A 16,250-nucleotide genomic window follows, 5' to 3' on the forward strand; every position below is an offset into this window, starting at 1 on the left:
ACCAAAAAAAAAAAAAAAAAAAAAAAAGAAAGAAAGAAAGAAAAGAAAAGAAATTCTTAAATATGTTTATGTGAGCAAAATGTTTGTTAAATTTTATATGAGCTCATATATGTGTATGGAAAGAGTTAAGAAAATGGTTGAAAAATATACTTTGAAAAGAGTAATTGTGTCTCCTGGACTGTTACTGCAGGTTTATAAGTTTCTGGTAATTCTGTGTATGCAGAGTTAGGTCATATTTGTCCTAAGAAACTCAGTCAGTGGATTATCACTGATGGTAAAGGAATTGACATCAAGAGGAATCAGCAAGCATAAATGTAATTAACATAATTTTGAAATAGTGTTTGTATTGGGTTAATAAATACAGTTTCTGGAATTGAGGGAAAAAAAGTAAAAAAAAAAGGAACAGTGGGAGGGAGGAGAGAGAAATGGGAAGTACTGTGGATTCAATTGGAACAAATTATATTCCATGCTTGTATAATTATGTCCAAATGAATCCCAATATTATGTGTAACCATTATGCACTAACAAAAACTCAGTGAATCTATAATGAACTAATTTAAAAATTATAAATAAATAGAAGGAAAAAAAGAGTAATTGTGGCAGAGGAGACCAAACAGTTATCATGCTCTAGTTTCTATAAGAAGAATATTTCTCTGTATTACTTATTTGATTAATTTTCATTTTAATAAATGTAGAAGTGGATTCAAACACCACTGACCCATCAGTTCCCATGCCAGGTGCTACAGCTGGTGCTGTGTAGGTACCTAACAAGTAAGCCACAGTACCTGTCTTCAAGCCTGGTTTGGGAGAATAGCTTCAATGTTATGTTGGAGAGATTCCAGAGGAGCAGGAAATTTGATGGAATTTGGGGCTTGGGGGGAGCTGTTTACACTATTTCAGGAACCAAGGAGAGGAAAACAAGCAGGAGCCGTAAGAACATTGGTTCAATGGTGCACAGGTAAGAGCTCTGAGATCAATTAGGGAAGATGGGAGGAAAGAGGCATCTTGGAAGGCTACAATGCTCAGGGAAGAAGCTGGGCAACAGTCCCAGGAAGCAAGGGGGCTATGCAGGGTCTGTGAGCCTGGAAGCTTGCCTAGAACTTTACAGAGAAACAGTTGGTGTCCATGCAGGAGTGAGTTGACTGAGTGAGGAGGTAGGGGTGTAGGGAGGTATAGTGTAAGGAGGTATATAGTGTTAAGAGGAGATGTAGAGTCTGAGCTGACATCAGGCAGGAATCTGCCTCAATGGGGGGGGGGGGAGAGATCAATCTGAAAGACTCATTGGATTGGAATGGAAAGTAAGTGTGGGAGCGGAAACCAGAGGGATTTTTGAGGCTTTGCTTTGAGTCAATGGTTCATGTGAACTATCTGAGAGTCAGAAGGAAAGCAGGTGGGCTTTGAGGCTCACTTACATTGCAGAAGCCACAGTCCCTTTCTATGTTGTGCACAAGGCACTTCTGGACCCTGGGACGGACTAGCCGAGGGCAGCCAGGCAGGCACGTAGCACTCTGGCTTCCAGCCACCCGACTCACAGTTTTCCGGGAACAGCTGACACAGGCCACTATGTTCCTTTGAATCTGAGAATACATGGCTGTGGAAGCCTAAATTAATTAGGTGATGTTGAAGCCCTGGGGCCCTCCCAAGGCAGCATATAGAGGAGATGTAGCAAGGCCTGGGCAAACTATACCCCTCACCCCAGTGCCGGAATCCAAAGAGGCTCATGAGCTTCATTGGAACTAAGCCTGTACTTAAGTGCTTCCAGGGAGACAAAGAAATAATAAATCAGGAGCAGGCACCCCGCCCACATGCTGCCACCACCACACCAGCCTGCTTCCTCATGAAAACACAGTCATTTCACTTCTCAGGGACCCATGTCTTAGTGAAGTAATAAATGACAAAAATCCCAGAATTGATGTGTCCCTATGTCCTCCTCAGAAATGAGGCCAGGCTGGACTGGTAGCTCGCTCCATTAAAGCCACCACAACCTTGCAACCCACTCAAGAGCCCCCCATATACATAGCAGACCTCACCCAGGCATGGTGCAGGATGGCTGTCCTTCCACTGCCTCCCCAAATTCCCATACACCAGGAATCCCTAGTCCCCAATCAGCTCTCCATGGCACTAGTCCAGCAGGAGACAGACTTTGTTCTATCAGGCTGAGACCACAGCTATGTCCACTGGATAAAAAGATTTCGGCTTGTTGTCAAGCCCAAATCACCAAACTATCTCTAGCCACATAGAATAATAAAGTTCCTACTAAGATTCAAGCATTTGGGTATATCTTGTCAAGTAAGTCCTCTCGTTCTCAGCTGTGCATCAGAACATCATGGTGACTAGAAGATGGACACTGAAGCTAGATCCCCTGTATTTGAATAAGTCCCCACTGCTTGTGAGTTCTCTGTGGATAAATTACTTCACCTCAGTGTCCTTGACCATAAAAAGGTAATACAAATGTTGGTGAGAGCATTAAATGAGTTAATATTTGTAAAATGCTTTTAACAGTGCCTGGTACATTATAAGTACTTCTATGTGTTTAATAAATTAATTTCTTCCTTTACTGATTCAACTGAAACTTAGTACTACATGTACCCTGCAGTAACAATGGCTATATGTGGTTAAAAAAAAAAAAAGCTTCCATTTTCCCAGGATTGGATGGGAAGCTTCCTTTCATCTATAAGTTATGCTTAGATAGAGGAATCTTGGGGGAAAAACCTTACCAAGAGTTCAAGGAAGGGAAGTCACACGCACAGGAAGACAGTTGGGCCCTTGAAGACTGTATAGTAAGCGACAGCGCTAGGGCCAGCACCATGGACAGCTCCAGACATCCTCAGCAGGGAAAGAGGATTGTTCTCACAGCTGGTCCCAGATCAGGGGATCCTTCTCCCTAAGACCTTTTGCTGAAGAAGGCCATTGCCTACCTCCCCTGTACCCAGTCCTTGGTGCTAATTGAAGAAGGGATGGGGTGATTTCAGATCTGGAATTTGAGGAATGAAGTTTAGTGTCCCTGGGGCCTGCTGAAGGAACCTGCCCAGTACCTTCCTTTTCTCCTGGGTCTTCATCTGCTTAAGCCACCAGGTGTGGGTAAAGCAGCTGCAGCATAACAAGACTCAGCATGAGGACCACAAGGCAGGTTCCACAGTCTGGGTTTAAAGCCAGGATCTGTTACATGGATCTTGAGCTAAGATTCAAGTCTTCTATGCCCAGTTTCCTCAACCAGTAAGACAAGGGGGATAGCATTTATACTACACAAGGATTGATAAAGAACGAAGTAAAACTGAACACACAATGCCTCTGACACAGAACAAGTGCTTAATAAATGAGCCTAATTCTTGCCATATAGGAACGGAGGACTGGAGAGTTAACATGATCCCAGAGACAACTTGGCTTCATGCTCAGAAATAGCTATGAATTATGTGGGCTAGGGAGCTGGGAGAAACAGTTTTCACCTTGAAGTTACCAGGAAATTTTCTCTAATATTCCATTGTTTTTTTAACCACAAGACAGAAAACTTAAGCCTCAAATTCTTTCCTGCCTCCTGTTTTTAATCACACAGGGCAAGTAACATATGCATAAACAATCACTGCATGATGGAAGACAGCCCCCTTTAAAAGCCTCAATGGGAGTGTCCAAAGAGCTCAGAAGTCTTAAATGATTAGACCCGGGCAAGCGACAAAAATGTGAAAAGTCAGCTAAGGGCGAGACTAGGATGAGCTGGAGAATTATATGTAATGAATAAAGACTCTCAAATAAAATCTAAAATAATTCTCTTACCCTAAAAGAGCCCTTCTACAACATACATTTCCATTTGATGGCTGCAGTGAGTGGACTCCCACCTTAAACCCTTACTAGACGGAGGCCAAGGCTAAGTCCCAGATAGGGATTATGAATCACCCAAGGAAAGTCAAAGCCAGGCCTGTCCCCACAATAGGGTTCTTTCCCTCCCTCAGACAAAAGGGAGGTTCTCTGTAGAGCATGTGCCAGCAATGCCACAAGTAAAGGAGTTTCTCCTCCTTCCCTGGGATGCCTGGGAAGATTCGGCAATAGATGGCAAAGCTGTTGCCTCTCACACTGACACTCTGGTCTCCATTGCCTCATCTCACAGAGAGCTCAGGGACAGAAGCCAACTTCCCAGTTCCCTTTGCACCCTCCACCAGCCCAGACAGAGCCTGAAATCACAATGCCCACCTAACCAGAGGGCCCATCCAGTTAGCCAGGGTGCCTCCATGTCTTATCTGCTCTTCACATGTCCCTCAACTGTGACATGAGGATAAAACAGCACATTTTACAATGATAATCACAATAGCAAGTACTTACATTGCTCTTACTAAGCCAGGAACACTAAGCAGTAGGTAATCCATTGTTCCATTTTACAGAAAAAGTAACCAACAGACAGAGGCAAAATAATTCCTCCTAGGTCCCCTTATCTAATAAGTGGCAGATCTGGCCATCCTAAGTTGTCTGTCTCTAAAGACCACGTTCTTTGTACTGCATCAGGATGCCTCCTGCAAGGTGGGAGTCACAGTGGGAGAAGCTGGATCTAATAAAATGCTAGTTTGCTTTTGAGGCCAGAAGAATGAGGTTGGAGACTCTGGAAGAGAGACAAATTGTAATTTCAACAACACCAATCCCCCAACCTCAGCTGCCTCCGAGCTTCTCTCCTGCCAGTCTGCGGAGTGGAACACAGGCTCTACGTGCCATCCAGGGTCAAAGCTCTTCTGGGGAGGCATCAGGCCCAGCATACACTCCTAGACAGCTCAGCCTATCAGCTGAGAATGGGGCACCTCGGCGTGTGCAACTATCTCTAAAGGTGAGCCTCCCTCGAACCTCTCAAGACACCAAGGCTGCTGGGCCTTGCGTAGTGAGTGGGCGCAGCTCCCAGGCGGGGTTTCTCACAGCTCCAAGAGAGGACGACATAACTGACGAGCCCACCCGGGGCTGGGAAGCGGCTCTGGAGTTGGGGGAAGCCGAATCAGGGTATGTAGAAAAGTGGGCGGAGAGTCGCAGGAGCTGAGGGAGGGCTTGGTCTGGTGCGGCGAGGGCCTGGGAGGAGATAAGAGTGGGGAGGGGGTGAGGAGAATAGAAGGGAGAAGAGGCGGAGCTGGGGGACCCGCACTGAGATAGCAGAAGGGAGAGTCCAGGCAAGCGGGAGGGAGGAGGGTGCCAAGGCAGTGCGGGAGACTGCGAGGAACAGGGTTGTATTAGCGAACCCTGCCTTGGGGCGATCGACTTTCCCCCCTCAATCCCCACTTGTTTCATAGCCGGGAATTAGCTGCGGTGACATTCTGCCGAAGGGCTGGTCAGTCCAAAGCAGGCCCAGCAGTCTCTGAGCCTCCCCCTCCCTTTCCGCGGGGGTGGAAGGAGCCAGGGGGCGGGGCCAGAGTAAGGGCTTGGGGGTCAGTGCCCAGCGCCCCTCGGGTAGCGGCTCCACATTCCAGCTGCGAGAACAGATGGACGCAGCACGGCTCACCTCGGGGGCTCCCAGCCCGCTGTGCGCCGAAATCCTTCTGAGGTGGCGATCTCAAGCTCGGGTCGCCCCATCTCCCGTTGGGCTGCGGGGAACTGGCGGCCGCGCCCCTCTTCCCATGAGAAGAGCGGGGGCTGACCCCGTAGGTCCTGGAACTGGAAGAGACAGAGGGCCCGTTCCTCTCACGGTGCGCACATCTCTAGGGGTTTGTGCAGGACCATTCTGCACCAAGACCCCTTCCAGGGGCTTCTAGCCCCGGCGCACCGAGGGAGAAGACCCCTGCCCGGCAGCGCCCCGCCCCTGGCCCCCGCCCCGCCGACGTTGCATTAGCATGAGCGACGCAAGTGGCCGGGGCACCACTCGGGGGCCGGGACTCGCCGCGTCACAGCCCCGAGTGGAAAGGAAAAAAAGAGGAGGAGGCGGAGGAGGAGGCAAGAGCCGACGCGAAGGGAGGGGAACGCGGCGGCAGGGCGAGTGAACCGGCGGGCGGCAGAAGCATGCCCCTCGGCCCGTGCGAGCGGCCTCGGCACGGCAGGGAGTGCTTGCTGCGCTCCCCAGGCGTAGCACTCCCAGTCTCTGCCCCAACCCCTCTGCGCACCCGCCTTCGCAGCCGCACCTGAGCCCACTGGCGGCGGGTCCCAGGATCTGCTCAAAGCGGAGGCGGCTCCTTGCCGGACGGAGTCTTTGCATTTCCCTGGACCCGGGGGCATGAGCCCCACAGCCACCTGAGGCACAGGGGGCGCTGCGCGGCGAGGACCGCGCCCCCGAAGTCCCGCGCCCTGGTCTCTGCACTGCGGGACGCTGGTGCCCAACTCCGGTGGAGGCGTCCTCGGAGGAGCAGCTAGGTGGGGGCATGGAACCTGCGGCACCGGCCGGCCAGGCCCGGGCAGCGGCCACCAAGTTGTCGGAAGCGGTGGATGCGGCACTGCAAGAGCCCCAGAGGCAGCGGCGCCTGGTGCTGGTCATCGTGTGCGTGGCGCTGTTACTGGACAACATGCTGTACATGGTCATCGTACCCATCGTGCCAGACTACATCGCTCACATGCGCGGGGGCAGCGAGAGCCCCACCCTGACCTCCGAGGTGTGGGAGCCCACCCTGCCGCCGCCCACTCTGGCTAATGCTAGCGCCTACACTGCCAACACCTCGTCCCCGACGGCTGCCGGGCCTGCCCGATCGATCTTGCGGCCTCGCTACCCCACGGAAAGTGAAGATGTGAAAATTGGGGTTCTGTTTGCCTCCAAGGCTATACTGCAGTTGCTGGTGAATCCCTTGAGCGGGCCCTTCATTGACCGCATGAGCTACGACGTGCCGCTGCTTATTGGCTTGGGCGTTATGTTTGCCTCCACAGTTATGTTCGCCTTCGCCGAGGACTACGCCACGCTGTTCGCAGCACGCAGCCTGCAGGGCCTGGGTTCAGCCTTCGCCGACACGTCCGGCATTGCCATGATCGCGGACAAGTATCCTGAGGAGCCAGAGCGCAGTCGAGCGCTGGGCGTGGCGCTGGCGTTCATCAGTTTTGGAAGCCTAGTGGCACCGCCCTTCGGGGGCATCCTCTATGAGTTCGCTGGAAAGCGCGTGCCCTTTCTGGTGCTTGCTGCCGTGTCACTCTTCGACGCGCTGTTGCTGTTGGCGGTGGCCAAGCCCTTCTCTGCAGCTGCACGCGCTCGAGCCAACCTGCCGGTGGGCACGCCCATCCATCGCCTCATGCTGGACCCTTACATCGCTGTGGTAGCCGGCGCGCTGACCACTTGCAACATTCCCCTAGCCTTCCTCGAGCCCACTATCGCCACGTGGATGAAGAACACGATGGCGGCGTCGGAGTGGGAGATGGGAATGGCCTGGTTGCCGGCCTTTGTGCCCCACGTGCTAGGTGTCTACCTCACCGTACGCCTGGCGGCGCGCTATCCACACCTGCAGTGGCTGTATGGTGCGCTGGGGCTGGCAGTGATTGGCGCCAGCTCGTGCATTGTGCCAGCCTGCCGCTCCTTCGCGCCGCTAGTGGTCTCCCTCTGTGGCCTCTGCTTCGGCATTGCACTAGTGGACACCGCGCTGCTGCCCACGTTAGCCTTTCTCGTGGACGTGCGCCACGTCTCAGTCTACGGCAGCGTCTATGCCATCGCTGACATCTCCTATTCCGTGGCCTATGCGCTCGGGCCCATAGTAGCTGGCCATATTGTACACTCGCTTGGTTTTGAGCAGCTCAGCCTTGGCATGGGCCTGGCCAACCTGCTCTATGCGCCCGTCCTGTTGCTCCTGCGTAACGTGGGCTTCCTGACGCGCTCCCGGTCGGAACGGGATGTGCTGCTCGACGAGCCGCCGCAGGGTCTGTACGACGCGGTGCGCCTACGTGAGCGTTCTGTGCCGGGCCCGGATGGCGAGCCTTGCAGCCCGCCTGGCCCTTTTGACCGGTGCGAGGATGACTACAACTACTACTACACACACAGCTAGCAGCCCCGCTCCTCTTCCAAGCCACCCAGCCTACCCCCTTGAGTCAAGGTGCCCTGCGAGCACACTGGCCAACTCGGGCTCAGGGCCCGCCTCCTCCAGCGAGTTCCCCAGCTCCATCCCAGTCTTGTCTTTCCTTGTCCTAATCCCCTTTCCGATACCCATTCCCTATTCCCCTTTCTCTTATCCAATGGGGCCTGGAGCACCAAGGTGTGAGAAGAGATTGCACTCCTGGCAGAGGTGGAGGTGTGTGAGCCACCACCTCAGCGCTCCCTAGCGTAGAGCAGAACGTTTGTCTGTACTCCCTTTGGTTTTTCCCAGTGCCAAACTTGGCCTGCTGCCCCGCGGCACCTCCGGCCGAATTAATAAACCATGTCTGTCCGAGGAGGCCGAGTCTCTTTACTGGTGAGGGTGGGCAGATTGGCACAAAGCCCGGGAGAAGGGTGGGTGATCTGGGACTCCAAACCCCAGTTCAACCCTGAGTTTGGTAGCCGTGTGAGAATCTGTGGTTCTTTTATTACCTGGGAAAGGGGATACAAAGGAAGCAAACCCATCATGGACTTTTCTCCACATACACAGTAGAGCACATGTTCATCTCAGTCAGAGATAGCCCTTCCTATTCAAGCTCAGCAGATGGCCCGGGGGCACCGTCGGAAGCCTGGGTACCCCACCGGGCTCTTGAGGACACTTCTGGAACAGGCCAGAGCTCCTAGGATCCTAGCTGGGCTTCCCTTCCTTCCAGTATTCCGATCCATCCAGGCTTGCAGAAAGGAGTAGGAATAGAGCTGTTGTGGAGAGAGGGAGGAAAATGGGCCCCATCTTTCAGGGAGTATGTGTATGTTAGAGAGGCAGACTGTATCTTACAAGGAGTTGTCAGTTGTCAGCATCTCTGCTACGTCCCTGCCGAGCAGGTTTGGGTCCTGAAGGGAAAAGATGGGAGTGTGGGAGCTGGAAGAGAAGTTTCCCATTGTTGAGTCCTGGTACTGGGAGCCCCAGGGTCAAGTGTGCCAGATTCTCCCTGTCACGGAACCCACAACCACTGCTGCAAGTCCTTCCATTCCAGAGAGAAAAGGCAGTTGGGTTAGGGTCATCTATGTGTGTGTGTGTGTGGGGGGGCGGGTGTTTGTACTGCTGGTGTGTGCATGTCTGCCTTGGTCTTTGAGTCTGGCAAGGTGGGTGTGAGCAGCGTTTGTCTTTGTGGTGAATTTATATATACTCTTCTGATAGCATCTATATGGGAAAGGGGTTGTCTGAGAGGAATGTGTGCCTCTTGCCAAATGTCCTAAGCAGCTCAGGTCTGCCATCCAGGGTGGCCCAAATCTGCATTTCCTCAACTCCACCTCCCACCCCAAAGTGCCAGAAAGGATGGGATGGCAAATGGAAGAATGTCCTGCAGGGATCCACAAGCTGATTCATTATTATTATTTTGAAAGGGGGTATAATGTAGGGTTTGAGCCTGGCCTAGCCACTGGGGAGGGGGACAGTCATTTCCTTCAGATCGACACACCCAATTCTGCTTATGCAAACACAGCAGTGAGTGATGGGGGGCTTGGAGGATTGCGGAGACTGGGGAAGACTGGGCTTGGGGTGGACCGGCGCCGGCAGGCCAGCGTTCTTCACCCAGTTCTTGTGTCTGAATCCCGCAGCTGGTCCGCGACATCATCAGGGAAGCCGTCCAGGCAGGTTCCGGGACTGGGAGGTGGGATCGCGGGGGATGGGTTGCAGAAGCCAGAGGACCGAGAGGAAGAGAGATGGGGGAGGGGCCAGGGGAGGGAGAGAAAAGGAGAAAGGGGAGGGAGGAGGAACTGGAAGGAGAGGAGAGGCGCGGCGGCTCGCTAGCCGCCAGTCGGGCTGCCGCGGGGACCCGGCGACGTCGGAGGCTCCACTACCCGCCTAGGTGGCAGCCCCCACCTCTACGCTGCTGACGCGCCTTCCCCCACCCCCATCCCTCTGGCTCACGTTTCCGCCCCCAGTCCTGCTTGGTGGTGCAGCGGCAGCCGAGGCTACAGAGTCCGGGAGAGCAGGTGAGAAGGGCTGGGCGGGTCGGGCAGAGGGCGGCGCAGGAAGCGGAGCCCGGGAAGCGGAGGGCAGGGAACAGAGGCGCTGTCCCTCCGGAGGAACTGTCCAAGGAGCGACGGCATCGGGGCCCAGAGGCTCCAGGACCCTCGGAGGTCTACCCAGGATAGAAACAGCCGTCGGGGAACACACAGGAGGCTGCGGCATTACGCAGCTTGGGTGCCTGGGCTTGGAGAGGCTTCACCATCAGGGCTCCGGACTCCGTGTTCTCATCTCACCTAGAACCGCAGAGAACTATACTTTCGGTGCCCTCTGGGAGGGTCCGCGGGACCCAACCTGAGCTTCCTGAAGTACTGGGAGCACCCAGCTGTCTTTAAACCCTTGCAGAAAAGTGAAAGGAGCGACAGCAGGTGGCAATTCTGACCCGGGTCGCAGCTCAGAGACGCTGTGATGCCCGACTGAGTAGGGTGGGACCAACAGAGCAGAGGAGAGATCCCTTCCGCTGGCTTTCAAGACCAGGTCAGCAGGAATACAGATGGGAGGGCACCAAAAAAGACAGAAAGACATATATTCGTATATATGTAGGTGCTGGCCCCATGAAGAAGAGGAGCTGGCAGGTGGAGACCACCAGGAAATCAATGTCTGAGGTCTGTGCTCCTAATACGAGGCCTGACTAGTGTCACCCATGTGGCACCCCTGGGGAACCAAAGGAAGAAGCAGCCTTGGCTGCACCTTCTGCAGGGACTTTACAAACTTGACCTTGCCCTCATAGCCTCCTCAAAACAGCATAGTGCTAGGGTGGACTCTCACCTGAACACTGCCACTTTGGCCATATAGTCTTAGGCAGTCCTTGCAATCTCCGGGCTTAGTTTGGGAGTGCCCTTCACTTGCCTGCAAAGACTTTACATCTTTCTGCCAGCAGGGCCATTCAGTTCCAGGATCCTCCAACCTTGGACTTTAGTGCATCCATCTTTCTGGATGCTGTGTTCCAAAGATCAACTGACCCACATGCAAGCACCAGGGCTGTGCTTGCCTCTGGTTAGGGGCAGTAGTAGTAGAATGGGTTAAACATATGCCTCAGGCTCTAGGGAAAAAAAATAGATGATAGTTTGATGGAAATCCTGGTTGTATACCTCTGCAGATTAGGTTTAAGTGGATTGCAGGGGGTAGAGACTGTACCCCCACAGCTTTAAAAATTGGCCTTTGCCCTTCTTGAGCTGGCTCACTTCTACTTTACTTTCAAAATTAATGTGTACCACCAGGTTGTCAGGTGGCTCTTAAGGACCCTAGTCATCCAGTTTCCTAAATCATCTCCATCCACATTCTTATGGTACCTACCCTTGGAGCCTGCTGACCAGTGATAGCCTAAGTCATAGCCTTTCCAGCAGGCCCTAAGGTCCCTCCTGCCTTGGTCATAGGCCACTTCCAACCATCCCAGAATGCCTTCTAGAGCAAAAGGCCTTAGAGGACCTTGGAGTCATTCATGCTCATGTTAATTCACACAAGCATTTCTTTTCTTCAGCTGACTAGCATTCCCCCTACTCCATGCCATACCCCAGGCCAAGCACCAAGGATGAAGCACTGGGCACAGCAGATATAGTCTTGCCCTTGAGAAGCTCAAAATCTAATGAGAAAAAGAGATTTCAATTAACAAAGCACATGCCAATTGGATTCCAGGCAGGAGCAAAGCTAGAATCCAGTAGTGACCTCTCATGGATTGGAAATAGGCAAACCCAGCCCTGCTTCCTCCAATGCTGCCCTGGGGTGATCACTTGGCCTTTGGTAGCTGCAACCTTGATAGAGTAAATCCTAGTTGGAGGCTCACGTCAGAACCCACTCTTTCCAACATGGGTGCTCAGGGAGGTCATTGTGCTCACAGGAATAGGCATGGGATCAAAGATTAGAGCCAAATCTTCAATGTGACTCCTAGATACTGTTTTCAAATTCTAACCTCTGCATGGGGCAGAAGTCAGGCTGTGGGCAGTGGAGGATTCCTTGTGTTAATGACTCTCCTTCTTTGTCCCCAGATCTACACCTCTGCTACTTAAGACCAGGAGTCACCAAGATGCCTATCCTGGAAAAGAAAACCCATAAGATGGCTGAAAAAACTTCAAACAGTGAGGAGGAAACTGTGAGTCATTTTAGAGCCCTCTGTCTTACTTGTACCCTCCTCACTCACATGCCCTAGAATAGTCCTAAGTGGGACCGACACCCAGCATTTTCCTGTTCCCCAATGCTGCACTCTCCTGGGCATGAGGCCCAGATTGCAGTGCTGCCCCAGGCCAGCAGAGGAGCCCAGAGGCCCTGGAGGGGCTGGGTGTGGCTCAGAAGTGCTGGGGAATGCTGACAGCCACACTTCCTAATCACCAGATCAGGGAAAACCCTTGAACTCTGCCACACACTACTACTCCCCCTGCCACCTCCCCAGACCAAATTCTATTTCAGATGGCTTTGAGCCCAGTGTGTTTGTTTAGGGTGAGGCTGAATTCCCTACTCCAGACCCTGCCACAGCCCAGCACCAGCTGCTGTCACCGTTCAGCCTTAGAACATCAAGCACCACGTTCTCCACTGCTTTTCCACAATGCCACTCTCCCTGGGTAGGCATCCTCCAAGTGATAGAACACGATATCCAATTTCAGGTTGTTGCTTGTGCTGGTTCCTCTTCCATACACATCTTTTTGCCACTGCTCTTCCTCCTTCCTGTGCCTTCATTTGAAACCCTAATCAGAATTTTCTGACTTCTGACCTTGAAGTTGCTCATTAATGTTGCCCCAACCTCTGAAGTTGATCAACTCCTCTACTGTTACCTCTAGTTTATGCTGTGACCCCCGATTCCCCTAGACTGTGGTTTCCTGGAAAGCAGGCTCTTGTCTCTCCATCATCTCTGAGTCCAGTCCAGAGCCTGGCTTTTGTGAACTCCCTAGAAAGCATGTATGGACCTGAGAGAGACTCCAGGTACCAAAGTCCTTTGTTGGTTCAGTTCAGAAGTCTAGAAGTGCCTGGAAAAAGGCCCTTCTGGACCTGAGATGCCTGAGCTGAAATTTCCTGCTTCATTTTTTTTTACCCATCTCTGATTCCCTGTTACCAGGCTGAGCCCTAGCCCACAATGAGTGCCTGGAAGAAGAGTAGCCATTTCTAGCAGTGGCTCCTGTCAGACTTGCCAGCACTCTTGGCCAGGTCACCACCTGGGCTGAGCTTTCTGTAGTTGCTTGCTCACCTATTGACCACTAAGAGACCACCCCCACCAAATGCAAGAGAAGTAAGACCAGAGAAGCTGGGTAGGGAACCAGACTTGGTTTTCTGGGAGTGGGCTGAACAACCCTGCTACTGCCCAAACCCGTTCTCACATGCCCATAGTTGGCACCAACCCCCCACACCCTGCTGAAGCAATGAACTCTAGAGACAGGATCAGACAGGCAGGGAACTGTATTCATCCATCAGCACTCTGCTCTGCCCAGGGTGCAGGGGCAGGAACAGAGCAGGAAATGCTTTCCAGGGGCCTCTTCGCTCTCAACTAGCCATGGTGGGGTGAACACGGCTGCCTCATGGAAACTCTCCACCCTCCAGAGGAGAAATTCCTCCAAGGAAGGCAGCCCACTGTCTGCCAACTTTACAAATTAAGCATTATCAAGAGTCCTGCTTTCCTATTGTCAGAGACTCAGCAGGGAGGGAAGGGGTGGAAAAGGGAGAAAGAGAGAGAACAACTGGAGAGAAAGAAGCAAATCCCCGGATGTTGGGTACAGATTGGTTTCAGTTCAGGCTCTGCCATCAAATTGTTTTGTGAACTTGGACTAGTTTCTCCACTCTTTGGGCCTCAGTTTTTTCTTCTGCAAATGGGATGAAAAACTGTGGCCTGGCAAGGAGACAAAGTTGAAGACAGACATGACATCCCTAAATGAAATGCAACTGGGCAAATAGGAAGTACAGTGCCCATGTAAGGACCATGAATGGGTTCTCAGTGGTGGGGTTTCCCAGCAGTTGGGATGCTGTCCTGACTCTAGCCACACTTTGGAGTACCCCAAGATTACAGTTTTCCTCTTAGGATTTCTTTTGGAGGGATAAGGTTGGTAATACCCCCAAATGGGCCTATTTGTAGACACTCATTTTTCTCATTTAGTTCTCTGTGTGACCCTCTCAGATAAGAGTTGTTATTTATGTCCTATGGATGATAAGCCAAGACTTGGAGAGATTTGTGTATTGGTTGAGCTTCCATTGTACCTTCCCACCCCTCATCCGCACACGGAACAAAATCTTCCTCCTCGGTTTCATAACTGGGAGGGATATAACAAGGAGCTCAGGGCATGAGACATCTTGCTGGGGACCTGGGGATTATGAGTGTGGCTGTCAGCACTTTCCCAGCACTAATGACTCTGGTCATCTAGGCAGCACTGAACCATGTCTCCCACCCAAAGCAATATTTGACCCATCCAAATCTCTACAAGAGTAGCACCCTTCCCATCCGACAATGTCAGTAATTTTCACCTTAGACCTACCCTTTATGTTTTGTAAGTACTTTCATATGCATTATCCCTTTCATCCTATAAGAGGATCATTTTATATGGAAAGAAACGGATACTGACGGAGGGAAAGGAACTTGCCCAAGGTCATACCACTGTCAGCCAGAGGGTCAAGGTCTCGCTGATACCAACATCAAGGTATTTTCCTCTGTGTTTTGTGACCTTCTGGGACCCAAGCATAGTGAAAGACAGGAAAAGGAAACAGAAGTATCCTTAATTTATAATTCTGTTGAGCCAGATCCTAGAAACAGAGAGGTCCCAGAATAGGGAACAGAGAGGACAGAATGAGACACAGGCTATGGATCATCTCAGGGACAGTCATGGGCTACAAATAAGGACATGCACACTGAGTGCCTGTGAACCCCCTCTTCCAGGAGCTGCCCAAATTGCCAGTGCCCCCATTGCAGCAGACGCTGGCCACCTACCTGCAGTGCATGCAACACCTGGTCCCTGAGGAGCAGTTCAGAAACAGCCAGGCCATCGTGCAGAGATTTGGGGCCCCTGGTGGCCTCGGTGAGACCCTGCAACAGAAACTCTTGGAGCGACAGGAGAAGACAGCCAATTGGGTAAGTGTTGCTGGGACAGGCTGACAAGGGTCCCATGGGTAAGGGGCAGGAAGCCCATGTAGAGACACAGGGAGAGACAGGGATGGGGGTAGACAGGAACAGTTAGGTAACATGGGTTGGGGACCACAAAAGGCAAGAGTGAGGGGCAGGCAAGATGAGAAAAAAGGATGGAGAAAGAAGAGGAGAGATGGGGATATGACAGGTGGGGGATAGGAATAAGGGAAAGATAGGAATAGAGACGGGGGATTGAGACAAGATACAAAGATGGGGACAAGTCTTGGGGAAATGGAGATAGAAATGAAGTCAGAGAAGCAGAGCAGAGTGAAAAGCAGAAATGAGACCCACAGGCAGGGCACAGGGGTGTATTACTAACCATCCAGAATGAGACAAAGATGAAGGTGGACTGGGGTGCACCTGGGCCCCAGAACATAACTGGGGCTCAGTTATGAATGAAGTGAATAATCCAATGAAGTGCCCCAGTTTTCCCCTGGGACCACCAGGATAGAATTAGTAATCTCTACTGGCAAGGGGCCCTGTTTTGGGAGGGGTCTGTGTGGCCAACAGAGGGATATCACCAAACATCCAGAATGGCTCCTCTTCCCTGTGCTTCCTGGCAGGTGTCTGAGTTCTGGCTCAATGACATGTATCTCAATAACCGCCTGGCTCTGCCCGTCAACTCCAGCCCAGCTGTGATCTTTGCTCGGCAGCACTTTCAAGACACCAACGACCAGCTAAGGTGAGGCTACTGTGCTCCTGAATTTGCAGCTTGGGTACCTGCCCAAGGTATGGGGTCTGGCCCCAGCACAAGGAAGGTCACAGTTTGTGTATTGGTTGAGCTTTCTGGAGCCAAATGCCTCAAGACAGTGGCTATCCAAAGCATTGGGTTGAAAGGAGTCTAGGCACAGCTGCACTCAGGTAATAAACACACAGTCTTCTAAATGGAGGTCATGGGCCCTGGGGATCCCCACAGCAGTCTTGACCTGGCTGAGGCCCTGGGAGGAGGCATGTGTTCTGCCACTCACCAGTACTCCGGCTGGGACACACTGCCCCAGACTGCCTGAGGGTAAAGCTCCTGCTGCTCCAGAGCCCAGGTTCCAAACTGAGACTCCAGAGGGGTGGAAACATCGCTCCCTGCCAGCCGCTGCTGCCAGAGTCTCTGCCATCTGCTGCAATTTCAGAGCTCACTGAGCCGCTGGAAGGGCCTCTGGGCCCACTAATGACGATGACTGGTGAGGGTAGGG

At 52.3% G+C, this 16,250-nt stretch overlaps 2 protein-coding genes across 3 annotated transcripts in view; both read left to right on the forward strand.

The window, feature by feature from the left end:
* The first annotated feature begins 6,317 nt into the window (after positions 1-6,317).
* Positions 6,318-7,913, forward strand: Slc18a3 (solute carrier family 18 member A3). The gene has a single exon (XM_026410865.2). The coding sequence runs from the start codon at positions 6,318-6,320 to the stop codon at positions 7,911-7,913; it is 1,596 nt and encodes a 531-aa protein (XP_026266650.1).
* A 4,069-nt stretch (positions 7,914-11,982) lies between these two features.
* Positions 11,983-16,250, forward strand: part of Chat (choline O-acetyltransferase) — a 45,420-nt gene continuing 41,152 nt past the window's right edge. The window contains exons 1-3 of one of the 2 annotated variants that reach the window (XM_026410862.2): positions 11,983-12,057; positions 14,821-15,009; positions 15,627-15,745. In XM_026410862.2, the coding sequence (XP_026266647.2) occupies positions 11,992-12,057; positions 14,821-15,009; positions 15,627-15,745 (374 nt within the window). In that variant the 5' untranslated portion in view covers positions 11,983-11,991. Of the gene's footprint in view, positions 12,058-14,817; positions 15,010-15,626; positions 15,746-16,250 lie in introns of both variants that reach the window. The other variant, XM_026410861.2, reaches the window with a different exon arrangement.

Source organism: Urocitellus parryii, chromosome 5 (assembly GCF_045843805.1).
Source record: "Urocitellus parryii isolate mUroPar1 chromosome 5, mUroPar1.hap1, whole genome shotgun sequence".
Lineage (NCBI taxonomy): Eukaryota > Metazoa > Chordata > Mammalia > Rodentia > Sciuridae > Urocitellus > Urocitellus parryii.

Excerpts from the sequence above, each read along its gene's own strand:
- Slc18a3 (XM_026410865.2), top strand. The coding sequence starts at position 6,318 with ATGGAACCTGCGGCACCGGCCGGCCAGGCCCGGGCAGCGGCCACCAAG.